The following is a 26,979-nucleotide window of genomic DNA, read 5'->3' on the forward strand; positions in this document are numbered from 1 at the left end:
AGGGCATATAAGGACTAAAACACCAGTGATGGCAGAGTCTGTAGGACCCACGCTGCACCCAAAGGATGTTTCTGAGAACCAGCATCAAGGCTGACAGCACCCTGATCTTGGACAGCACAGTGGCCTCCTGCATTGGTGGGTGGTTTTTGGTGGAATCAGTAGCTCAGGTATCCACTAAACTGGCTAGGTTAGGAGTCTGGACACAGATCTTGACCCATTCACCAGTCAAAGTCATCTCTAAAGCAATTACTGCTATAAGAAGGAAGGGTGTGGAAGCGTTTCCCTGCAGCTGGAGCACTGTAGATAGCCGTTTAGTTTCACTAGAAGAAAGTGAAGTGTCTGCTTTGGTTTAATACTCTGGCTATAATGGAATCTCTGAAAAGGCAGATCACATGTAGCTAAGGGGTAGGTTAGCAACTAGCTTCCTTCTAAATAGGTTGTCTCCTGTTCCATACAGCCACTGAATTGTTCATGTTTAAACAGATGTGTGGAACTAGCCCAGATGCTGGCAGGGCAACAAATGATTAACTGTCAGTGTGTCCAGCTCTCTTTTCTAGGAAATACAAAGAGGGCTCTGCAGCATCAAGCAGCCAGATCTGTTAACTGGCAGGAATCCAGCAGCTCCTATAATGTGAGCTGCAGCATGCCTTTGGGCACATACTGTCAATGGGCTAACTGAGCCCACGAGCTGTCCAGAAGTTCTAAATGCAGCCAGTTGGAACACCATCCCCTGCTTGAGAAAGAGACTAGTATATATACCAAGCATCAGTAGGAAATAAATTGTAAATTGTCTGAATGGAGAACTAATTTTGCTTTCTTGACTTTTCTGTAGGGGATGGCATGAATGCATACGTAGCCTACAAAGTCTCAACACAGGTACGTCTAATAAGGGAAGAAGCCCCTTTCCTCCACTGGGATTTTACGAACCCTTTCTTCACTCAGCAATTGCTGAGATAAGTGTAAGGCAGTTAAGGTAGAATCTTGGGCTATTTACCTACAAAATGTGAAGTCTTCAGCAATCTCCTTCATAGGTCAGACTTCTGCTTTGCATGTTGTCCCCAAACTGCTGTAGCTCCTTCTGTAACCCCTTAGTAGCCTGGCAAAACAGTGATGTACTGAAGACCTAAATCCTAACTGAGTCAGTTTTTGCAAGCTCTCTAGGGCTGACTCCTTATTCCCTTTTTGCACAATGAAGGATCAGTCTAGCTACTGTTTGTTCTCCTCTATAAAGCTGCACAATGTGTCTCTCTCCAGTGAAATCTCTCCTGATGTAAGACTGTCAGACACCAGCTCCATGCAGGATAATAAGGGGGCTTTACTGTTACTTGGCAGAAAGCCAGTTCCAAGAGCCTGTTGGGAATGAGTTCTGTACACAAACCCCATCTAAATATTCTCTCCTTTTTAAAGAGGCTCTGAAACACAAGCTAGGCATGTTTAAAACCCTTCTCTTCTCTTCTCCCCCCCCCCCCAAACCCTGCCAGCAACCTCTAACATCCCCATGTGTAGAAAGAATAGTAAATATGGCAGGCAACCAGCTTGGCTTAACAGTAGAAATCCTTGGTGATCTTACACACACACACACACACACACACACACAAAAAGCTTACAAGAAGTGGAAGATTGGACAAATGACCAGGGAGGAGTATTAAAAATATTGTTCAGGCATGCAGGAGTGAAATCAGGAAGGCCAAATAACACTTGGAGTTGCAGCTAGCAAGGGATGTTAAGAGTAACAAGAAGGGTTTCTACAGGTATGTTAGCAACAAGAAGGTCTGGGAAAGTGTGGGCCCCTTACTGAATGAGGAAGGCAAGCTAGTGACAGAGGATGTGGAAAAAGCTAATGTACTCACTCAATGCTTTTTTTTTTTTTTGCCTCTGTCTTCATGAACGAGGTCAACTCCCAGACTACTGCACTGGGCAGCACAGTATGGGGGGGAGGTGATCAGCCCTCTGAGGAGAAAAGTGGTTCAAGACTATTTAGAAAAGCTGGACGAGCACAAGTCCATGGGGCCGGATGCGCTGCATCCGAGGATGCCAAAGGAGTTGGCAGATGTGATTGCAAAGCCATTGGCCATTATCTTTGAAAACTCATGGCAATCAGGGGAGGTCCCAGATGACTGGAAAAAAGGCTAATGTAGTGCCCATCTTTAAAAAAGGAAGGAGGAGGATCCAGGAAACTCTAGGCCAGTCAGACTCAACTCAGTCCCTGGAAAAATCATGGAGCAGGTCCTCAAGGAATCAATTTTGAAGCACTTAGAGGAGAGGAAAGTCATCAGGAACAGTCAGCATGGATTCACCAAGGGCAAGTCTTGCCTGACTAACCTAATTGCCTTCTGTGAGAACTGGTCCTGGATGAAGGGAAAGCAATGGATGTGGTGTTCCTTGACTAGCAAAATTTTTGATACGGTCTCCCACAGTATTCTTGCCAGCAAGTTAAAGAAGTATGGGCTTGATGAATGGACTATAAGGTGGATAGAAAGTTGGCTAGGTCATCAGGCTCAACAAGTAGTGATCAATGGCTCCATGTCTAGTTGGCAGCCAGTATCAAGTGGAGTGCCCCAAGGGTCGGTCCTGGGGACAGTTTTGTTCAGTATCTTCATTAATTATCTGGAGGAGGTCATGGATTGCACCCTCAGCAAGTTTGCAGATGACTCTAAACTAGGAGGAGTGGTAGATATGCTGGAGGGTAGGGATAGGCTACAGAGGGACCTTGACAAATTAGAGGATTGGGCCAAAAGAAATCTGAGGTTCAACAAGGACAAGTGCAGAGTCCTGCACTTAGGATGGAAGAATCCCATGCATTGCTACAGACTAGGGACCAAGTGGCTAGGCAGCAGTTCTGCAGAAAGACCTAGGGGTTTCAGTGGATGAGAACCTGGATGAGTCAACAGTGTGCCCTTGTTGACAAGAAGGCAAATGGCATTTTGGGCTGTATAAGTAGGAGCATTGCCAGCGGATGGAGGGACATGATCATTCCCCCTCTATTCAGCATTGGTGAGGCCTCATCTGGAGTACTGTCTAGTTTTGGGCCCCACACTACAAGAAGGATGTGGAAAATTGGAAAGAGCCCAGCAGAGGGCAACAAAAATGATTAGGGGGCTGGAGCACATGACTTATGAGGAGAGGCTGAGGGAACTGGGTTTATTTAATCTGCAGAAGAGAATGGGGGGGCGGTAGGGATTTGATAGCTGCTTTCAACTACCTGAAAGGGGGTTTCAAAGAGGATGGATTTAGACTGTTCTCAGTGGTAGCAGATGACAAAACAAGGAGTAATGGTCTCAAGTTGCAGTGGGGGAGGTTTAGGTTGGATGTTAGGAAAAACTTTTTCACTAAGAGGGTGGTGAAGCACTGGAATGGGTTACCTAGGGAGGTGGTGCAATCTCCTTCCTTAAAGGTTTTTAAGGTCAGGCTTGACAAAGCCCTGGCTGGAATGATTTAGTTGGGGATTGGACATGCTTCGAGCAGGGGGTTGGACTAGATGACCTCCTGAGGTCCCTTCCAACCCTGACATTCTAGGATAAGCTAATAGGAGTTGCACTTGGCCTGTACAGGGATAGGAGCTCTTTGGGGGGGGAAGAATGCTGCCAGGAATGGTGTTTGTGGCACAGTAGGTGGCTTTCCCTCAGTCAGCCATGAACCAGTGGCTCAGTTCGTTACGAGGGAACCTTACAGGCTGATATAAGGAACTCAGCCTCTGCTCACTTGACGCTGAAGAGCCACTGCCCTTTCCCTGTTCCTGTAAAGGCATGAAGAGTACTAACAACTCCAGGTTAGTTAACTCTACACCACTGTGGGGCTGCTGACTGCTTTGCAGAAATGAATGAGTCCCTGCCCCAAAGTTCACTACCTGATATCCCTCATGAGAAGTGACTGTCCTAAACAAGTCCTGGGGGAATAGGGGAGCAGCAATTAATAGTGTATTGGCTTGGACACATCTTCCTGCTTCCCTTTTGTGGTTTAAAAACTGGAAGAATGATTTAAAACAGGCCAGCTATGCACTGGTTATATCTCAATGGCTTCAAGCAGGCTATTGCCCAAGCTTGCCATCCCAGCTGAATTACTGTCACCTCTGTCAATTACTACTTTCTCCACATAGCTATCCTAGCCAAGCCTTAAGGCGTGAGCTATATATAATGAAATCTGTTTTTTGAGGAATGGCATGACTATACCTTTCTGCAATTCTGTGTCAGATCTGTGATCATGGGCAGACTAGTCTTGTTACACTGAAATAACTGTCCTCTTGCTGACCCGGGGGGGGGGGGGGGGAGGAGACATGACAACTTCCTGTCCTAAGTGCAGTGCCTCTTCCCAAACCAAACACACCCACTTCTTGTCTGCTAGTGAAATACGTCACAAATCATAAATACTTTGACATTTGCATCTTCCCCATCTGTCGGGGATTTTATGCTCTGATAGCACTAGTAACTTGCTGTTGTTCAGTTAACTACCTAAAAGCTGCTGTTGTGTGGTACCTTCTCTTTAAATAGCATGAGTTCACTGGGAGTGAAGGTGAGTCTGAAGATTGTAATTGGTGAACAGTAATACTCAGTAGTGTCCAGAGAGCCCATAACTGTAGAGCCAGTCCCTACTCCAAGGAGCTGTCAGTTGACGACAAGCTGCACGTGTGATGGCAGCCATCTTGCATGGCACCAGAAATCTCATGCTACAAACCTGAATCTCTACAGCGTGAGCTGTAGAGCCAGGCTTTCAAACTGAGATGCTCATCTTCTGGGTTTGGCACAGAGGGGACACACATGCGTTGACCAGTATTCTCACACTGTGTGTGTGTGTGATCAAGACAATAAATGCGATTACTGTATCTGTTACTCTAACACAGGGGTGGGCAAACTTTTTGGGCCAAGGGCCACATCGGGGTGGGGAAACTGTATGCAGTGCAGGGAGTTGGGGAAAGGGGCTGGAGCCATGTCCTTGCACGGGGGGGGGGGGGGGGGGGTGGCACAGAGCTCTGAGCGCTGCCCTTGCTGTGCCTCCAGGTACATCCCCCAAAGCTCCTATTGGCTGCAGTTCCCCGTTCCTGGCCAATGGGAGCTGCAGGGGGTGGTGCCTGGAGGCAAGGGCAATGCATGGAGCCCTCTGCCCCATCCCCAGGCTGCAGGGATGTGGTGCTGGTAGCTTCTGAGAGCTGCACAGGGTCTGTGGCACCACAGGGGGGCAATCCCATGGGTCAGATCCAAAGCCCTGAGGGGCCAGATCTGGCCTGCGGGCCATAGTTTGCACACCCCTGCTCTAACACCACTTCTGCTGCCTGCTCTGCAGGCAGGGCTGTCCCTTGGGGGGTGCAGGGCTGGGGGTAGAAGTGATGGATTCATCTCTTCCAGGACCAACCACACTGGCCCATGGGGCTCCCCCAAAGTGTGGAGTCTGAAGCAGTTGCCCTACACAGCTTTGCCCACAGGCTTACAATTCCATCTTTTCAGCTGCTGATGCTTAACACTAAAAGGCTGTCTTACTATAGAAAAGAACTTGGCAAGTCAACAGTCACTCTAACAAGAATTTGCTCAAAGCCATTCACTCTTCCTTGTACATGACTGTCTGAGGGGTGACAGCAACACAACTCTCAAGCCCTCCATGTGTGCAACCCAACAGCTTGGTCTTATTATTTCCATCTTCCCATGTGTTACTTGTCAAGCTTTGTAAGCTTTCTGAAGAAATATGGAGCAAATTTCTGAGGTGCTGTAAATGACTCTAAAGGCTAACAGGAGCTCACTGGCAAAACTGTTGTGCCATGAGACTTAACACAACTACAGAGCTATCCTGTCCTCAGATGGTCTTAACGCTGCTATTTAGAGGATAAGTGACTCTTCAGTAACAGTTTCTTTTCAGTCTTGCTTGAGTAAAGAGGCTCAAGCTTGCCAAAATGAGCTAATGTAGATTGTGTTTAAGTCTTGGTGGGTGGGGAATGCTGAAGGATAGGAGAGGCCGCTCTTGTAGGAGGGAAACTGTCCTTTCCTGGCTAAGATGCTCAGTGAGGAAGGGTGAAATGTTAGCTGAACATCCTGTAAAGGAGTTCTTGGCTAGATCAGCTGTACTGTATTTAGTCTTATTTGACTCTTGTCTTTCTCCTGCAGACCAGTTTGCCAATGTTCAGGAGTAAGCAGTTCTCTGTGAAAAGGAGATTCAGTGACTTCTTGGGTCTGTATGAGAAGCTATCGGAGAAGCACTCTCAGAATGGATTCGTAGTCCCACCACCTCCAGAAAAGAGCTTAATAGGTGAGGGGGGTGTCCAGAAACTCTGCCAGTCAATGCAATTAATTCTAAACCTGAGGTGAGCTGTTAGCTTTCCATGAATATGCACTAGTGCATTGGGTTTACTGGCAGGCATGTTCTCTCAAACTGCAAAACAGACAAATCCTGCAGAATATTAGTGGGAAAACAAATCTTGTGTTTGTAAGAGCATCTGCCACAGAATCTGGATTCTGAGTAATGATCATCTGGCTTAAGAGGCAGTCAGAACAGTCTCTGGTCAAGTGCTCAACCTTCAAATGTAAACTCTTAATAATCTGTCAGTAGCTTTGGAGAAGCTATTAATAAATAACTTCTGACAAACATAAATTTTCTCTTGGAGCAACTTGTGAACAGCGTGGCAAACATTTGAATAAATAGCCTGATTATTCACATTGCTGTAGTTTTCTGTACACAGAGTTGGTTGTGTGTACCACATTACATACACTTGAACTTAGAACATCGTCACTGACTTGCTTTTCTCTTCAGGATCCAGATCGGTTACCCCTCTCTCAAACCCTGCACAGGCTTGTTCCATCTCATTCCATGCATGTGGCTTTTCTCCTTGTATCTGCTTATCTGGCAGCATCCCCTCGTCCCTTCCCAGCCTTGCTGCTGGTACAGGATCCTTGTGCTGCCTCAGAGGAAAGATGTTTCTGATCGATCTGCCATATTTGTTACCTTTCCCTGAAGCATCTGTCTGTCTGAAAGTACCTAGTGCTTTTCAAATAAAGTAGTGTCTCCTGTCTGCCATTCCAGGAATGACCAAAGTGAAAGTTGGGAAAGAAGACTCCTCCTCTTTAGAGTTCCTAGAGAAGAGACGGGCTGCTCTGGAAAGGTATGGGCCATTGCCTCTGAGATGCTGTCTTTGGGACAGCCTGCCTCTTCAGTGTAGCTACCCCCAATACAAGCAAAGAGATTCAGAGGGGAAGCTTTCAAGGAAGGATCAGTGAGACGTCTCCTGAGTATGGACACAGGCTTGCAAAGCTCACTGACCTAAATGGGAATCAGCTCAAACCCGTCTGGGTATTTAATACATTGTGAGATGACTACAGCAAGATGAGACCCCATCACTTCAGCCAACTGTGTTCACCTCGGTTACAGGAGATCCTGTATAGTACAGACAGGTTCTAGACATCAAAGGGCACTAATTCCAATGTAGGTTACAAAATTTGTTTAAAAACAGAAATGGCTCTCCTCTAAAACCAAACATAAAGTAGTAAACGAATGCCCAGGAGGCTTATAAACTGAGCAGGATTGGGGTAGGGAACAATAAATTATGGAATTGTTAACCATCCTTGGTAGATGGCAGTGAAACTGGGGTGTTCAGCCTTGTCTGGATGGAGGGTTAGTGTGCAGCAAGCTGGGCTGTAAATGTACAGCCCACTGCATGACCCTGCTACTGTGCATTTAAAAACTCCCTAGTGCACTTTGAGCTACTCCCATTTAAAATGTTCCCTGAGGAGATCGTCGTGTGCAGTAGCAGGGTCCACGAGGCCAGCTAGTGCACCGCATGCTAGGCTGCTATAGATGTATGCACTGTTTGCCATGCACTATCTTGGTCTAGACAAACCCTTAATCTTGCCAAAGGAGGCCTCTGATCTTAGTCACATGCAGACTGACTCCTAGCGTTCAGAACTGTGGTGCAGCTCAATCTTCCGAAGTTCAGGAATATCAGGAACACAATGGATTCTTTGAATCCTTGAGTCAAGATTGGTCTCTCTAAATCTACTAGAGCTCTACCACAATTTATGGGCTAGAGTCAGGAATTATTTGGTGAAATTCTGTGAGCTGTGACATGAGTCAAGACTAGATTGTAATGGTCCCTTCTGTATGTAATCTGTAAGGAACAGATCTCTGGGTGGGAACAGCTTGTTAGCCTACAGTTGGCTTGCTGGTCCTGTCTTGGTGGCTAAATTGCACTTTACCAGTTCTGTTATAACATGCTGTACTGATTCCATGCAGACTTCACTTGAGGCTTTTTACAACTGCTAGTAATGATAGAGGTAAAGGAGGAAAGTCTGGATAGACCAAATGACTTGTTTACTAATGCATTTTCACTCTATAGGTACCTTCAGAGAATAGTCAACCATCCAACCATGCTGCAGGACCCTGATGTCAGGGAGTTCTTAGAAAAAGAAGAGGTTTGTATAGGGCTTGGCTATACTTGCAGATGTAGAGCGCTTTGGGTTGAACCGGCCTTCGTACAGCGCAGTAGTGAAAGCGCTCCAGTCTGTCCACACTGACAGCTGAAAGCGCCCTGGCGTGGCCACATTTTCAGCACTTGCAGTAGCATTGGGAGCGGTGCATTATGGGCAGCTATCCTAGCATTCATGTGGCTGCAACGTGCTTTTCAAATGGGGAGAGGGATGGGGTGGAGTGTGGTGTGAGAGAGTGAGTGGGGTTTTGGGGTGCTGAGTGTCAGCATGCTGTCTTGTAAGTACAGAACCCCCTGCCTCCCCCACCTCTCTCACTCAAAGCAAATATTAGCTGTTTGGTTTTTTCTCTGAGCTGATAAGCAGCTGGCGCTTTGAAAGGGCTATTTCTGCATTCCTGCCAGAGTTTACAACAAAGACAAGAGGCAGCTTCAGTTAATGGGATTATGGGATGTTTCTGGAGGGCAATCAGAGCACTGTAACCTAACTCCTGGTTCACACTGACACTATAGGTCTCACCCAATACGCAGCAAACCTTATCCCTCTCAGGGAGGTGGAGTACCAGCAGCACTCTAACCACGGAGTTATGTGCCTTGCCAGTGTGGACAGGGAGTGAGTTAGAGCGCTCTGGGCAGCTTTTTTGCGGTATAATGTGAAAGTGTAGCCAAGGCCATAGAGAATGCATAAATACAGCTGCAGGTGTTCTGGAAGTGTATTGAGGTTGTCTACCTACATGTCTTAAGAGGATTCAAATGAAACTGCACACTTCAGGAATTAGTTTAAGTTAAGTAACTTTCGCCATTAGCGTGTAACATTCTACATCTTTCACTTGAGTCAAAGCTATCTACACTTTTTTGCCTTTTCACTTATTTTGCATAGATTATAAGAGGTCTTCTCAACACATAGGAATTACAAGAATCAAATTCTTTTAACTTTTACAAAAATAAAGTGGGGATAAATGCCTAATCATGTGGTGAAATCACACATCTAGGACTTAGGAGACCAGACACCTGTGTCTTGCTTCCACTGGCTGACCTTGCTCAAGTCATGCAGAGTCTCATTCAGTGGCTGATCTCTGAATGCGCTCCAGAGACCTTAGGGTGGCTAGTTTCAAGTTATTGGGAAAAGGGGATGCTTTCATAAGATGGTAGGGTAGTCCTTGGTCTTTGAAAACATGCAGGCATGACATCCAAGCTGTCCAGGTGCTTGAGCTGCAGCTGGCTGCCCAGTGTTGCCCAAAGTCAAATCAACAGACTCACTAGTCTCAAACTATGAAATGCTCAAAAGAAATCTGGGGTGGATGGGGGACTGTGACTCACTCTGCTTTACTGCACTGTCTCTTGGATCATAAGTCTTTAAAGTTCTTTTCTAGTTAAAGTGACTCAGTGTTACTCTGGGGCTCCACGCTTATTCCTGTATCGTGCTCAATTCACAGCTAAACCTCTGTGCATCCCAGCAAACTTGCCCTGGTATTTGAGTCTGTGTTCTCTTCTTGTCAGATCAAGTGATTGTGCACTCACACTTTATGAAGGAGGGTGCACAAGTGTAACCAACTGATATAGTAAATGATGCATGAGCAATAAAATCTGGCTCCATATTGGCTGTTTTGGTGCTGTAGGGCCAATGGGAATAAACTTTTTAAAATTAAACAATGATTCCACTCATGGAAGTAGAATTATTCATTGTAGAACCACCTTCTCAGCTGTACACGACTGCATGTATAGTCAGTCCCCTTGGTAAGACTATCTGTGCCAGACTTTGAGCTGGTTTTCCAGACCTGAAGGAGAGCTCTGTGTAGCTGAAAAGCTGCTCTCTTGCCAACAGAAGTTGGTCCAGTAAAAGATACTCCCTCATCCACCTTGTGTCTCAAATATCCTGCGGCCAATACTGCATACAACATCTGCCAGACTCTGAGTCATGAGCTCGCTTCTGAGGGTGGGATTGACAGAGGTAACCTGGTCAATCAGCATGCAGTTAGCTGAAATTTGATCTCCATTAAAATACTAAGTCTGAGTTTCAAATGAGCATGCCAGTCATAGCAGGGTTTCCTAATGACACTCTGCAACATGCCAGGGGATTTAGACTGTTCTAAGATAGCAAAGCTCTTGCTTCTGGCACTGTGCAGACAGTAAATCTTCAAACATTGCCCTGAGGCCCCACATATGCCTCCTGGTTCTTGGAGATCCAGTCCAGAGCGTTTAAATTCTGAGTGACTTGGGAAGCAGCTTGAACTACAGAAAGCTATATAACCAGAAAACATACTAGCAAGTGCAAATTCATACCTCTAAATTGCAGGCACTGTCATTTAACTAGCCTTATCCAGAACTAGTCTCCTGAAGTGCACTGACTCAGTTCCCTATCAGTCATTGCAATGATTATCATGGAGCCAGTCAATCTAGTGTCCATGTGGTACTGTGATCAAAGTAACCAGGAGTTCAGCCACTATAGCAAACAACCAAAGGCTTTTTGATCTCTCTACAGCTGCCCCGAGCAGTAGGCACCCAGACACTGAGTGGAGCAGGTATACTAAAGATGTTCAACAAAGCCACTGATGCTGTTAGCAAAATGACCATCAAGATGAATGAATCAGACATCGTAAGTAGTCAGTGACATTTCTCCTTGGGCAGCCTCGAAGAGGGAAAACGGGTTGGCTAAGACCCAAATGTAACCTTGCAACCGTTCATTCAGTCCTCGTTCATGCCATGAGAATGTGTGAACTCGCCTCAGTTGTGGATTTGTCCATTTCAGTGGTTTGAGGAGAAACTTCAGGAGGTGGAGTGTGAGGAGCAGCGCCTACGGAAGCTACATTCTGCAGTAGAAACACTAGTCAACCACAGGAAAGGTAATGGGGTCTCTGTCTCAGTAGAACTCGCAGCTTGAACTATAGACACTGCTGAGCTTTGACCTTGTGTGGGGGTTGAGATCTGCTCACCACTAGCACCTGCTCTGCATTATGGTGCTTACCTCCTAGAGTTACCTTTGCTAATACCATGTCTGCAGTGAGTAGGAAAACAGAGCTGGAAGGGGTGGGAGAATACATCTGGCCTGTAAAATCTCCTGGTCAGGAGGCATGATGTGCAGCAGAGAAGAGGCAGAATCAGTAAGGTTAAATGTCCTGATCTGGATTCAGAGGCTGCTGCAGTAATTGAATAAACTCCAATTCCAGCTTCTGACTCCTAAGAAGCTGTTCATTCTGCTGCTTTTCATTGTGAGCTCTCTGAAGGGCAACTATATGCAGTGCGGAGCAGCAATTTCACTCTCTCTCCACATAGAAATATACAAAAACACATAGTGGCTGCCTGGGATCTGCATCTCTAGTGTGTCTGGCCACCTACTTTATTTCTCTGCCAACTTTTCCACTCTTGCTACTAGCTACAGGCACCCAGCCCTTCCCCGTCAAAGCCCCAAGAGGCAGTTGATTCTTGCTGTGGGATCACTGGCTCTTTTCAGTTGACCACATGGGTGGTCAGAAGGCAGTTGTGTTGGTAACTAAATCAGAGATAAGCAACCTTTAGCCTTCTCTCCCCCTACTCTGGGCTAATCTTTCTAGTTGGGTTGTCACTATTGGCTACTGCTTCACTTTGAGTGCTCCGCAGTCAGCTGTATTTACACTCCTCTCATTCCATCCACTAGAGTTAGTACTGAACACAGCACAGTTTGCAAAGAGTTTGGCCATGCTAGGGAGTTCAGAAGACAACACAGCCCTGTCTCGGGCACTCTCCCAACTGGCTGAGGTGGAAGAGAAGATAGAACAGCTGCACCAGGAACAGGCCAGCAATGACTTCTTCCTCCTGGCTGAGCTCCTGAGTGACTACGTTCGCCTTCTCTCAGTTGTAAGGGTAAGCAATCCTCACATCCTGTCCATTGCAGGCAAACCTTTGGCATCTTGCCACAGGAGTAGAGCAGGGCTGGCCAGAACATGGCCCTTGGAGTTGGGACAAGCCAGGAAGTGGCCACCTTCATTCTTAATGTGGAGGTGCAGGCCCAGACTACAGGTTCCAGAATTATGTGCCAACAGCATGTAGGATCGAGATGCAACACTGCATGCTGGGCCCTGTAGAGCACTATCTGAGCCTTGGTCTGGCTGCATTTCATACAAGGACCTATAGTCTGTGCTGTTGCTTTGTAGTACAGCTGAGGAAACTGTTCTCCCTGAGTTAATATAAACCATGTGTAGCTCCCATAAAATTCACTATGGCCCTTGGCTGGGCAAGGTGGGACAGGCCTGCTGTAAGCTTGTGCTGCATGAGCCCAATGCACTGACCTGGTAATTGTTCTTCATGGGCCAAGCTTAGCTCTTCTAGAATTCTCCCCTCTGACCCATGCAGTCAGCCTCAGGATGCATTACAAATTGGTACAAAGAGCAAAGTCCTAGAGTAGCTGAGAGCCCAGGAAAGGGATTAGCTTCATTAGCCATTGGCACAGAACATGGAGCCCAGGTGGTATCTGGGGCTCAGCTCATTTTAAAGATTTCCTTTTCTTGCTGCTGTTCTAGATTTCTCACTTCCACTTATGCCATTTTGTCCAATCTTTGCAAACTGTTGTAAATTGCTCCTTCCCGTCTCTCTCCTTGACAGTGCCGTACACTGCGTTGGGAGTCCAGAGAGGAAGTCTGGCTTGGTGGTTAGGGTGTTCGCCCGGAGCTTGGAAGACCTGGGTCCTAATCCGGGCTCTGTCTCATACTGTGACACCTTATGCAAGACACTTAATGTGTCTGGGCCGCAGTCCCATCTGTCAAATGGGGCAATAGTGCATACTTAGGAGGGAATTGTGGGGGATAAATACACACAAACTGAGCTGAGAATTCAGACACTTCCTGTAGAAGTTTAAGATGTTAGAAACCAGACTGTGTTGTAGGGACGATGTATTGACTTTTTGCTGGGGGAAATCTCCAGCAGGAAGGTCAGGATTTCTACACCTTTGTTTCCCCCCTAGGTTGTCTTTATCCTTCAGTGTCTGAAATGCTCTTGGGCTTTTACGAAAGCCCAAGTAGTTTGTCTCCTGTGTTCTAAAATGGATGCTCTCCCCCCCCCCCCCCCCGACTCCTGACTGACGTTGGTGAGGGTTATCTGTTCACAAGCAGCTCTTGCAGATCACCTGATACCAAACATACCACTGAAGCATATGGTCAACACCCAGGTTTCTAACCCATGTTACAGATCAGTACCCGAATGGCCAGAGTTTGAAATGCTGATTTCCATAAATCCGACTGAAAACAATATGAGCTGCAGGTACTTGGCACCTTTGAAAATTAAGCATTTAACTCCAAGCACTTGGGTTTGAAAGTGCTGGCTGAGTCCTGGGACAGCTTATCTGTGAAGCCATAAAGATACTGGGGCAAGGAGCCTGCAGGGAGGAATAGCCTGTCCCAGTCACTTACATGTGCCCTTGCTGCATGGGATTAGCATCTGCCTCTCATGATTGGAAAGGTCACTTGTGACATCTAATGGAAGAACCACATTCTGGAAGGAGCGTGTGCCCCTAGTCTCTGGAGCTGTGCTAAGCATTCTGGGAGCAAGGGCCACTACAAGGTCTGAGCAAATCTCTACTTTTGAGCACTTCGCTTTCTCTGGGTAGCATTCGTAACAGCACAGGGGACATCTGTTGAACAGGTAGCATCTAGTGACCTTGTTCTCCCAGCCTCTTTTCCCACTATACGAGACTTGTGCTATGCAGCAGACTCAGGCCTGCTCAATTGCCTTGCTCAGTTTGTAAAATTATTCTAATTTCCTAACGGGGGATATAGGGGAGAAACAGGGACTCTGAAAAGCTTTCTTCATTGCAGCATCATCCTGCAGATCCATGACCTGTCCTGGGCCATTCATGTGCACTGGTCTCTCCCTACCTTAACAGACCAGTTGATGTGGCCTTTGGATTTTCCAATCCCAAAGGGGGCAAGATTTGGGTTTCCTGAAGCACAAGGAGTCTCTGGCCTTACCATGCAGTATGCTGGCTCCTCCAGTCTGAAACTCCAGTTCCAGAGCTCTGAAGGAGCAGGTTGCACCTGTTGAAATTCTGCAACATGTAGCCAGAGTCTTCAATTCAGAGACTCTCGTCAAAGGGAAGGTCTTCCAGATCTTGTCAAGAGACAAAGGTGCTCTACTGCCTTGAAACACACCCTGAGAGCTCCAGAGCAGAGACAGTAAATTACCCAGATCAAACTATCCTCTTGGGATTACTAGCTCAAAAATAGCTTGGTGGGTGACCGTCACTGGAGCAGGAAGGAAGGTTGTTATGAGACTCCTGGAAGTCAGTCAGTCACAGGTAATGTAAACTGTGCACTGGCCCATCCCAGAGCCAGGGGGCAGTGTCCTATCAGACACAGAGCAGTGAAGCTCTCCTAGCAGAGGCTGGAGCAGGCCAGTGGAGGGGACTGGCACAATAGCTTTTCACTGCCAAATACAGCCCCCCCCCCCCCCACCCCCTTGACTGCATAACAAACCTCTTGTAATGTTGTGACCATCCCCTTACACAGATGCACTGAATGCAGCTGTGAGGGCAAACTGCTGGTCTAATGTTCTGTCTGCTCCGGCACTGGCAGGGTGCCTTTGACCAGCGCATGAAGACCTGGCAGCGTTGGCAGGATGCGCAGACCATGTTACAGAAGAAGCGGGAGACTGAGGCCAGGCTGCTGTGGGCCAACAAACCTGACAAGCTACAGCAGGCCAAAGAGGAGATCTCTGAGGTGAGGAACTTTTGCGGGAGTGGGAGGCAAGCTGCCTCAAACCAGGGCATCTGCCAAGCAGGCCTTGGTTTAATGTGTCATTGTGCTCTGCAATTGCCTTGGTTTGGCAGCCAAACCAGTGCAATGACCCTTCCCTTCTGCACACCATCCCAACAAGCCCAGTTACCAAGTAGCACTGCACAGGAACTATAAATAAAAGGTCCAGGCCACTTCTCTAGACCAGACACTGGCTCTGCTTCCACCCCAGTGGGGAGTTGCATGTCCTAAGCCTAGGACGGGGTGACCAAACGGTGGCTCACAAGCAACACGTGGCTTTTACTGTTAAAGTGTGGCTTGAGGAGCCCCCTTCCCTGTTTTCCACCTACCAGATGTGGGAGTGGGAGCTTGGGACCTCTACTTTGCAGTGGAATAGTGGCTTCCGCCCAGCGGGGTGGCAGGGATGGTGTCTCAGGGTGCACCCCAACTCTCAAACTTCTGAAGATTTGTCTCATACGGCTCAGAAGGTCAGTACACTTTTGGTCATCCCTGGCCTAGGAGATAGGACATTCCATCAGTGGAAGGGATGGGTTTCTGGCTAAAGTATTTTGCCCCTCTTTGTGTAGGACCCAAGCCTGGTTTAAACAGAGGCCTGTCAGTGCAAGGCTCTGTAGGGGGAGATCTTTCCGCCCATAGAGGGACCTTTCCAGTGCACCATGTCCGATGCAGAGCAAGTGACCTAGCTCTGTCTTCCTCCAGCTTGATGGCATGGCAAAATCCAACAAGAGTTGAGGGACATGGGGCAGGGGCTGCAGCTGGCTGTATAGTTGTAATGAGAGGACCTGATGGACAAAGGGGCTGTGCATCCTGGGGAGCTCTGCTGTAATAGCCCAAGAGCCAGATTGTTCCCTCTGAGGGGAGACATTTAAGTCTGCAGGGAATCTCCCTTGAGGTTATCTGCTGGGAGTTGTAGGTGGCACTAAGCAGCTCAGCAGTGGATGTATTGGAAGAGGAAGTGACTATAATCCAGATGGGATCTGCCCTGCCCTGGGAGATGTAGGAAATAACATGATCTGTCAACTCTTTGCAGTGGGAGTCTCGTGTGACGCAGTATGAAAGGGATTTCGAGCGGATTTCTTCTGTGGTCCGCAAGGAAGTGACACGGTTTGAGGTACAGTGGATCCCAGTCCTTCCTGCAGCATGCACATAACCAAACCTGGCAACTCGCTCCCATCTTGCATTCCCTTCTGCCTTCAGAGGGGCATTACAGTCTTCCCTAGCCACTGCTACTGAGATGTCTAATGGTGGGGTGGGTAGAAGGGAGTTCTCCCAAGCCCTTCCGTGCTCCTCCCAGATAGTGTCTCCTGGATTCAGTGAGGACTATAGAACTGGACAATCCAGCCTGATTGGACAAAAATCAACTTCTGTTTCACTCCTCTCTCCGTCCCTCACCCAGCCCCTCCAGGGGTAACATGCACAGAGCTCTGGTCTCTGCACTGCCCTGGCGTCCACTCACACATACACAGTGTGGAATGGTGCACTCTAATAGCAAATATCCCAGCAGCTTATTGCTGGCAACTTCAGGTAGCCCCTTCAGGCCACTGACAGGAGTGCTATCCTCTTCCCAGCTGCTTCTAATCCGATTAATCTGTACCCAAGATCTTAAGCTGCATTTTGGTCCTATGGCAGCTTTATTATCTGTTGTATTGAATGTGCCTGATATAACCACTAGGTGCTCAAATTAAGAATCCTAAATGAAAACTTGAAGCAAAATCCTCTTTGCAGCTCTTCCTGAGTCTTGCCTGTTCCAGCTGGAGATGAACCACACTGCAGATATGAAAGGCTGAATTAATTAATGTCCTCTCTTGCAGAGAGAGAAATCAAAGGACTTCAGAAATCATGTGACTAAATACCTTGAGACACTCTTAAACTCACAGCAGCAGGTGAGAATCTCTGACCAGCAGCTCATAAATCCCTCAGCTGGTTTGTTCCTGACATCAGCAACAAGTCCAGTCAAATGTAGGAGGATGTGAATTGGGTTACACCTGGCAAAGTGAAGCCTAGCTCTGAAAACATCCACTAAAGACTCCTATATAGTGCATGCACAATGCAGTGTTGGCTACCCTGGCAATCCAGAGACTTACCCAGCCCCAGAGTGTATGGAGAAGTGGTGATGCTCCTGAGCAGAGATGAGGGGTGTCTGTTTTGGATAACCATGTCCCATCAGAGGCTAAGCTAAACCTGGAAACTTGTATCATAGTGATGGTACAAGCAGCAGGAAATAGAGTAGTTAAGCATGGCTACTTAATAACAAGCCAGGCCATCAATATAGCCGGAGGTCTGCCTTGATCAGTCAAAATGAGCAAGGGTCAGTGTGATTCCATTACACCACTATCTACAAATTCTTCTATAGACAGTATAGTTGTTCCCGTGTTGTAGAAGGAACAGGCCTTTTCCTTTAAAGCACTAGACTACAACTGGGAACTTGTCTTGGCAGATGACTGGCAGCTTGCTTGCTGACTGTTTGTCTTTGTCTCCTTGTGGTCTCCGCAGCTGGTGAAGTACTGGGAGGCATTCCTACCTGAAGCAAAGGCCATCTCATAACCAGACCAAGCAAACCAGAACACACCTGAACTTACTTTGCCTTTTTATACACTGTACCTCTTCGCCTTTTACGGACAGACCCTAACTGAATGCATCCTGCAGAGCTGTTAGAGATTTAACCCCAAAATGAGCAGCAGCCCAGACAATAACTCTTCTAACTGTATTTTTGATTTAGCTTCATATATATATATATATATATTTTCTTAATGGAGAGACTAATTTCCTGCTTTCAGCCAAGACCTACAGTATGTGGTGCATGTGGGGAGGGGGTTAATGATATGTGTATATAAACAAAATGTATATTTTTCAGGCTGGGCTCTAGGACCTGGGAATAATGGCTTTCTGTTACTCCTGCAGTGCCATGAAGATTATGTAATAAAATATTTAAAAATCAGGGCAAACAAGCTAATTCTTGTTTCTTCAGCATAGGTGCCACATGGCTGGAGGTGGAGCATCTTGTCAAACTAAGCTAAAGTTTATCACAGGATGGCTTTTATTTCAAGTATATTGTGGGAAGCTGGAAACCAGGTTCTCAATTAAAACAAACACTGGAAGTTCTGGAGTGGAAATTTGGTTAGAATATCACTTCAAACCCTCCCTCCCTGGGCTAGCGACAGGTGTTAGACTTAACTGCTCAGTGGGGTAATGGACCTACTGTCAGGCAGTACCCCCATCTTCTAACCCTCCAGACTCGTGGGGGGCGGAGGGGGAGAGAGTGGTCTGTGAGACAGGACTCCTAGAGGAAACCCCCTTAGTCATCAGCTTTCTCCATTGCCCTCCATTGTGCAATGGGCCTTTGTTCTGTATCTTGCACCTGCAGAGCCTATTAATTATCCTTCTGTCTTGCCAGCCCTGAGCATTCAAAACTGAATTGGACCCCAGGACTGAAAACCAAACGTTTCAACTTGCCTTCTTGCTGGAACCTGTACAGCTCCCAAGTACAGAACCAAAGCCTGACCCCAGGAGTCTCTGCTCTCACTTAAATGTGGAACTTGGCTGGTTGTGACTCCAGAAGCTGACACTGTAAAACACCAAATATCACAGGACACTTGACAAAATCCCAGGCTGAGACTGCTGTGCCTCTTGCTTGTGAGCTGTGTTGTGGGGAAACAAGCTTCCTCAAATAAGACTTTTGACTTAGGATCACAGGGAGCTGCAGGACCCCCTGGGCTTCTAGTATTCCATTTCTGCCTTCTGCCACTGATGATCACCCTTGTCTTACATATTAAGATTAATCAAAGTAGACTGTTATGCAGAAAAAAGAACCTGGCTAGATCGTCAAGCTCAACAGGTAGTGATCAATGGCTCCATGTCTAGTTGACAGCCAGTATCAAGCAGAGTGCCCCAAGGGTTGGTCCTGGGGCTGGTTTTGTTCAAATCTTCATTTAATGATCTGGAGGAGGGCATGGATTGCACCCTCTGCAAGCTTGCAGATGACACTAAACTGGGAGGAGTGGTAGATATGCTGGAGGGTAGGGATAGGATACAGAGTGACCTAGACAAATTAGAGGATTGGGCCAAAAGAAATCTGATGAGGTTCAACAAGGACAAGTGCAGAGTCCTGCACTTGGGACGGAAGAATCCCATGCGCTGCTACAGACTAGGGACCGAGTGCCTCAGCAGCAGTTCTGCAGAAAAGGACCTAAGGGTTACAGTGGATGAGAAGCTGGATATGAGTCAACAGTGCGCCCTTCTGGACAAGACAACAGCATTTTGGGCTGTATAAGTAGGGGCATTGCCAGAAGATAGAGGGATGTAATCGTTCCCCTCTATGCAACATTAGTGAGGCCTCATCTGGAATACTGGGTCTAGTTTTGGGGCCACACACTACAAGATGGATGTGTAAAAATTGGAGAGAGTCCAGCCGAGGGCAACAAAAATGAGTAGAGAGCTGGAGCACATGATTTATAAGCAGAGGTTGAGGGAACTGGGATTGTTCATTCTGTGGAAGAGAAGAATGAGGGGAGATTTGACAGCTGCTTTCAACTACCTGAAAGGGGGTTCTAAAGAAGATGGTGAATTAGACTGTTCTCAGTGGTAGAAGAGGACAGGACAAGGAGTAATGGTCTCAAGTTGCAGTGGGGGAGGTTTAGGTTGGATATTAGGAAAAACTTTTTCACTAGGAGGGTGGTGGAATCTCCTTCCTTAAAAGTTTTTAAGGTCAGGCTTGACAAAGCCCTGGCTGGGATGATTTAGTTGGGGCTTGGCCCTGCTTTGAGCAGAGGCTTGGACTAGATGGTCTCTTGAGGTCCCTTCCAACCCTGATCTTCTATGGAATGCAAACGATCACCAGAAGGATCTGAACAGTGCATCAAAAGGCCTTGGCTGCAAGGTTGTTTACACGTATTCCTCCACCAGCTTTTAGTGTCCCACTCTCCGTAGGGAATTAATGTTCTGGTGAACTCCTTTAACGCAGGTTCGTTCTGCTAGATGCTGCTGTCATGTGCTTTTGGAATCTGTTACCTAGCAACAGTCAGTGCAGGAGAAATGGGTTTGATCACAGCTTCTCCCTCTTAAATAGGGCTGCCATCATGTTGGAGGTCTTGGCCCAATGGGCTAAAAGTTTTTAGCCATAGGCTAGCCCCTGCCCTTAGCTTAACAGGTTCAATTTTAGCTGTTTTGGTATCCTAAGCAGTAAGAAGGCAATTAGCCAGGCATTTACACTCAGCGTTGCACCTTGAGGGCCAGCTTGCCTAGAGTTTGCTCAAATGGTGGTAGTTCAGGGCTTTGTGTATGAGACTGCAGAGGGCTGCATTGTCTTAACAGCTCTAATCAACTCACACTTGATACCCCTCCTCCCCTGAACAAAGCATGAGTGGAATGCAAACAGCTGTTTCCTTTTCCTCAGCAGGGAATGAGCCATGTCCCTTTGGAGGGGCAGGGGTAGTGTCCCTAAGAAGAGGTAAGGCCTATAACCTCATTCCAAGTAGTGTCTGACCCTACAGAAATCTTAGCTGCAGTACTATATATATATACATTTCTGCACTCCTTGGGGGGGCCATCTTCACACAGGGCCTAGTGAACATCAGCTGTGCTCCAGGTCTAACTAGTTATGGCTAAGGGTATGTCTACACTACAAAATTAGGTCAAATTTATAGAAGTTGGTTTTTTAGAAATTGTTTTTATATATTCAAGTGTATGTCCCTGCACAGAAAATGCTCTAAGTGCATTAACTCGGCAGAATGCTTCCACAGTACCGAGGCAAGCATTGACTTCCGGAGTGTTGCACTGTAGGTAGCTATCCCACAGTTCCTGCAGTCTCCACTACCCATTGGAATTCTGGGTTGAGATTCCAATGCCTGATGGGGCTAAAACATTGTCGTGGGTGGTTCTGGGTACATATCATCAGGCCCCCGTTCCATCCCTCCATGAAAGCAGCAGCAATCGTTTCACGCCTTTTTTTTTTGAGTTACCTGTGCAGACGCCATACCATGGCAAGCATGGAGCCCGCTCAGCACACTTTGGCAATTAGGAGCACATTAAACACCACACGCATTATCCAGCAGTATATGCAGCACAAGAACCATGCAGAGTGATACCGGGCGAGGAGGCGACGTCAGCGCAGTCACGAGAGTGATCAGGACATGGACACAGATTTCTCTGAAAGCATAGGCCCTGACAATGCATGCATCATGGTGCTAATGGGGCAGGTTCATGCGGTGGAACGCCGATTCTGGGCTTGGGAAACAAGCACAAACTGGTGGGACTGCATAGTGTTGCAGGTCTGGGACGATTCCCAGTGGCTGTGAAACTTTTGCATGCGTAAGGGCAATTTCATGGAACTTTGTGACTTACTTTCCCCTGCCCTGAAGCGCATGAAGACCAAGATGAGAGCCGCCCTCACAGTTGAGAAGCGAGTGGCGATAGCCCTGTGGAGGCTTGCAACGCCAGACAGCTACCGGTCAGTTGGGAATCAATTTGGAGTGGGCAAAGCTACTGTGGGAGCTGCTGTGATGCAAGTAGCCCACGCAATCAAAGATCTGCTGATATCAAGGGTAGTGACCCTGGGAAATGTGCAGGTCATAGTGGATGGCTTTGCTGCAATGGGATTCCTTAACTGTGGTGGGGCCATAAACAGAACCCATATCCCTATCTTGGCACCGGAGCACCAAGCCGGCGAGTACATAAACCGCAAGGGATACTTTTCGATAGTGCTGCAAGCTCTGGTGGATCACAAGGGACGTTTCACCAAAATCAACATGGGATGGCCGGGAAAGGTACATGACTCTCGCATCTTCAGGAACTCTGGTCTTTCAAAAGCTGCAGGAAGGGACTTTATTCCCAGACCAGAAAATAACTGTTGGGGATGTTGAAATGCCTATAGTTATCCTTGGGGACCCAGCCTACCCCTTAATGCCATGGCTCATGAAGCCGTATACAGGTAGCCTGGACAGTAGTCAGGAACTGTTCAACTACAGGTTGAGCAAATGCAGAATGGTGGTAGAATGTGCATTTGGACGTTTAAAGGCGCGCTGGCGCAGTTTACTGACTCGCTTAGACCTCAGCGAAACCAATATTCCCACTGTTATTACTGCTTGCTCTGTGCTCCACAATATCTGTGAGAGTAAGGGGGAGACGTTTATGGCGGGGTGGGAGGTTGAGGCAAATCGCCTGGCTGCTGGTTATGCGCAGCCAGACACCAGGGCGGTTAGAAGAGCACAGGAGGGCGCGGTACGCATCAGAGAAGCTTTGAAAACCAGTTTCATGACTGGCCAGGCTACGGTGTGAAAGTTCCGTTTGTTTCTCCTTGATGAAACCCCCCGCCTCTTGTTTCACTCTACTTCTCTGTAAGTTAACCACCCTCCCCTCCTCCCTTCGATCACCGCTTGCAGAGGCAATAAAGTCATTGTTGCTTCACATTCATGCATTCTTTATTCATTCATCACACAAATAGGGGGATGACTACCAAGGTAGCCCAGAAGGGGTGGTGGAGGAGGGAAGGAAAATGCCACACAGCACTTTAAAAGTTTAAAACTTTAAAATTTATTGAATGCCCGCCTTCTGTTTTTTGGGCAATCCTCTGTGGTGGAGTGGTTGGTTGGCCGGAGGCCCCCCCCACTGCGTTCTTGGGCGTCTGGGTATGGAGGCTATAGAACTTGGGGAAGAGGCAGGTTGGTTATTCAGGGGCTGTAGCAGCAGTCTGTGCTCCAGCTGCCTTTGCTGCAGCTCAACCATTCACTGGAGCATATTGGTTTGATTCTCCAGCAGCCTCAGCATTGAATCCTGCCTCCTCTCATCACTCTGCTGCCACATTTGAGCTTCAGGCCACCACCTCTCCTTCCAGTCATTTTGTGCTTTTCTGCACTCTGACATTATTTGCCTCCATGCATTCCTCTGTGCTCTGTCAGTGTGGGAGGACAGCATGAGCTCAGAGAACATTTCATCAGACGTGCGTTTTTGTTTTTTTTTTTCTTTCTAATCTTCATTAGCCTCTGGGAAGGAGAAGATCCTGTGATCACTGAAACACATGCAGCTGGTGGAGGGAAAAAAAAGATAACGGTATTTAAAAAGACAAATTTTATAAAACAGTGGCTACACTCTTTCAGGGTAAACCTTGCTGTTAACATTACATACATAGCTTGTGCTTTCATTACAAGGTCGCATTTTGCCTCCCCCCACCGCGTGCCTACCCCCTCAACCCTCCCCACACCCCGTGGCTAACAGCGGGGAAAATTTCTGTTCAGCCGCAGGCAAACAGCCCAGCAGGAACAGGCACCTCTGAGTGTCCCCTGAAGAAAAGCACCCTATTTCAACCAGGTGACCATGAATTATATCTCACTCTCCTGAGGATAACACAGAGAGATAAAGAACGGATGTTGTTTGAACACCAGCAAACGTACACTGCAATGCTTTGTTGTACAATGATTCCCGAGTACGTGCTACTGGCCTGGAGTGGTAAAGTTTCCTACCATGGAGGACGCAATAAGGCTGCCCTTCCCAGAAACCTTTTGCAAGGGCTTTGGGAGTACATCCAGGAGAGCCGCGAATGCCAGGGCAAATTCATCCTTTCACATGCTTGCTTTTAAACCATGTATACTATTTTAAAAGGTACACTCAGCGGAGGTCCCTTCTCCGCCTGCCGGGTCCAGGAGGCAGCTTTGGGTGGATTTGGGGGGTACTGGCTCCAGGTCCAGGGTGAGAAACAGTTCCTGGCTGTCAGGAAAACCAGTTTCTCCGCTTGCTTGCTGTGAGCTATCTACAACCTCATCATCATCTTCTTCTTCATCCCCAAACCTGCTTCCGTGTTGCCTCCATCTCCATTGAAGGAGTCAAACAACACGGCTGGGGTAGTGGTGGCTGAACCCCCTAAAATGGCATGCAGCTCATCATAGAAGCGGCATGTTTGGGGCTCTGACCCGGAGCGGCCGTTCGCCTCTGGTTTTCTGGTAGGCTTGCCTCAGCTCCTTAAATTTCACGCGGCACTGCTTCAGGTCCCTGTTATGGCCTCTGTCCTTCATGCCCTGGGAGATTTTGACAAAGGTTTTGGCATTTCGAAAACTGGAACGGAGTTCTGATAGCACGGATTCCTCTCCCTATACAGCGATCAGATCCCGTACCTCCCGTTCAGTCCATGCTGGAGCTCTTTTGTGATTCTGGGACTCCATCATGGTCACCTCTGCTGATGACCTCTGCATGGTCACCTGCAGCTTACCACACTGGCCAAACAGGAAATGAGATTCAAAAGTTCACGATTCTTTTCCTGTCTACCTGGCCAGTGCATCTGAGTTGAGAGTGCTGTCCAGAGCGGTCAAAATGGAGCACTCTGGGATAGCTCCCGGAGGCCAATACCATCGAATTGTGTCCACAGTACCCCAAATTCGACGCGGCAAGGCCGATTTAAGCGCTAATCCACTTGTCAGGGGTGGAGTAAGGAAATCAATTTTAAGAGCCCTTTAAGTCGAAAAAAAGGGCTTCATCATGTGGACGGGTGCAGGTTTACATCAATTTAACGCTGCTAAATTCGACCTAAAGTCCTAGTGTAGACCAGGGCTAAGACAAAGGAGAAACCTGGTGTAGGCTATGCCTAGTGTCATTGCTGTGAGCCGTGACAGATTCAAAATGGTAAAAGCGACATGTAAAGCCATAAATGTCCCTCTGGAGCAGTGGTTTTCAACCTGGTGAGGGTGGGGGCTGCACATCCATTTGACCCTTTTTTTAAGGGTTCTGCAAATGAGAAAAAAAGGTTAAAAACCTCTGACCTAGCAAAGCTACCCCCCTGGTTGCCTGGAGGGAGAGTGTGCTGTGGAGCACTGCAAGCCCCCTGCCCATGTCTAGAATTACCATGTTTTATCCCTCAACCCTGCAGAGAAATATGGGCCCCATGCTCTGTATACTAAAGGGGTGAAGGAACCACTGAGCCTGGGACAAGGCATTTAATGATGTCTGCAAACAAGCAGCTAGTCCACAGAATATGGTAGCTTACAGCCAGTGAGCTGCTAAAGGGATGTTCTACCTACCCTGCCCAGCATGTCACTTTTTCCTGAAGGGCAGCCACCTGTGGGCACAGCAACACCCCACAGGCCTGAGACAAGAGAATGAGCCCCACGGGGATTATTCAGAAGATGTGCTTTAACATCTCTCAAGGCTGAATTTCACTCTCCCTTTGCCCCTGCCCAGCCAAGAGCCTACCTTCCCCTAGAAGCCAAGCACAGTATGGTCCTGCCTTGCTGAGGGCTGGGGCGAGGGTGTCCAGGTCGAGGATAAAGATGCAACAGATCCAAACTCTCAAACTGTCTGTTTCCTGTCCTAGCAGCAAAGGGGAACCTGGCATGCAACCACCCCAGCGGTGCTTTCCTTGAAGCTAGTCATTTGCAGGGATAGTTGCAGAGCATAAATTTCACCTCTTCCTCTAGGCTCGCTGTGAGCTGCCTTCAAGGAAAGGCTTTAGGGGCTAAGCATTGGGATAGCTGCTGTACCAGTGCAGGGTATGGATCATTTATGTCCCCCTATAGAAACAAATAAGACATAAGCCTTTCCGCTAGTGTCTAATCCAGGGATTCTCAACCTCTGGGTCATGACCGCAAATTACATTGCGAGAATGACAAAGTTGTGTGGGAGGCGTGGAGGGGGGTGGTCAGGGTTGGGTCCTGCCCCGGGGGGGTGGGGGGGATTGTAGAGTCTGTCCCCATACTTGCCCAATCACAGCTCCTGCAGCTCCAGTCCCACGGGACTGTGAGAGGGCTCATCTTGTACACGGGGTTGCAATGCTGCCCAGGTTTGGCCCAACCCCCCAGTATCATGATGATGTGGGGTGCTGGCTGGGCCAAATGTGTGAGTGGCGCTGCAACCTCACGTGCTAGGTCACAACCCCTCTCATGCAAATTTGGCCTGGCGGGGGGGGCTATCCCCAAGCTGAGCAGTGCTGCTACCCCAGAGGTTGCAACAAGAGGGGCTGGAAGCCAAGCTCAGCCAGTCCTGCAGGTCAGGAGCCGCTGCTATGGTACACAGTGTACTTGTTTAGTACTTACTGTGTTCATAGGGATAGTGTATCTCAGGTATTCAGTAAGCCAGATGGTTTTTGCATTGAAGCTATTTAGTGGGTCATAAGAGGCCCTTGAGGTTTAGGCCTGGGGCCTGAACCCTAGCAGCTTGAGAACCATGCTCTAATCCATCCTGCTACTAGTGAAGGTCATAACAAAGGTGGGGAAGGGACGAGGCAGGCCAGGCTCCCAGGAAGATGGGGCAGTCACCAAAATGTTTCACAGGGTGGTGTGGCAGCTCCTGGGGCTCCTGTCCCACACGGCTGGCCGGGCTCGACTCCCTGCTCCAGGCACTGCAACCTCTGGGTCCCAGCACCATTCAGGTTTGGCCCAGCCGTCATGATGAAGGGAGCCAGGGTAGTTCAAATATGAGTGAGTGGCCCTGGAACCCCATGAGTCCTGTCACAAGCCCCTCACACAAATTTGGTCCAGTCAGGGGGGCAGGGCCAAACCTGAGCAGTGCTGCAGCCCTGGAGGTTGCAACACCTGGAGCGGAGAACCAAGCCCAGCCCGTCCCACAACACAGGAGCTACACTGTGGGGAGCGGGCCGGCCAGGACCCAAGCAAAAACACCCTGGAGCGTCCACCCCCAGACTATTTACTGGGTCACAACAGGCCATAAACATTTCCAAATGGGTCCTGAGCCCAAAAAGTTTGAGCACCGCTGGTCTAAGGGATGGCCACATTCTGATGGCTCCATTGAATTAGGTATTTAGTAGGGCTGTCAATTAATTGCAGTTAATTCACACGATTAACTCAAAAAAATTAATCGCAATTAATCGCAGTTTTAAATCGCACTGCGATTTAAACAATAGAATACCAATTGAAATGTATT

The 26,979-nt window shown here is 48.0% G+C and overlaps 1 protein-coding gene across 1 annotated transcript in view; it reads left to right on the forward strand.

Annotated features, from left to right (window-relative positions):
• Positions 1 to 18,058, forward strand: part of SNX1 (sorting nexin 1) — a 40,472-nt gene extending 22,414 nt beyond the window's left edge. Inside the window, exons 5-15 of the mRNA XM_084642318.1 lie at positions 833 to 876; positions 6,090 to 6,231; positions 7,003 to 7,081; positions 8,312 to 8,387; positions 10,881 to 10,994; positions 11,148 to 11,241; positions 12,033 to 12,238; positions 14,941 to 15,084; positions 16,151 to 16,231; positions 16,932 to 17,003; positions 17,614 to 18,058. Of these exons, the coding sequence (XP_084498444.1) occupies positions 833 to 876; positions 6,090 to 6,231; positions 7,003 to 7,081; positions 8,312 to 8,387; positions 10,881 to 10,994; positions 11,148 to 11,241; positions 12,033 to 12,238; positions 14,941 to 15,084; positions 16,151 to 16,231; positions 16,932 to 17,003; positions 17,614 to 17,664 (1,103 nt within the window). The 3' untranslated portion in view covers positions 17,665 to 18,058. The remainder of the gene's footprint in view (positions 1 to 832; positions 877 to 6,089; positions 6,232 to 7,002; positions 7,082 to 8,311; positions 8,388 to 10,880; positions 10,995 to 11,147; positions 11,242 to 12,032; positions 12,239 to 14,940; positions 15,085 to 16,150; positions 16,232 to 16,931; positions 17,004 to 17,613) is intronic.
• The last annotated feature ends 8,921 nt before the right edge of the window (positions 18,059 to 26,979 follow it).

Source organism: Lepidochelys olivacea (assembly GCF_965140295.1).
Source record: "Lepidochelys olivacea isolate rLepOli2 genome assembly, chromosome: 10".
NCBI classification, from domain to species: domain Eukaryota; kingdom Metazoa; phylum Chordata; order Testudines; family Cheloniidae; genus Lepidochelys; species Lepidochelys olivacea.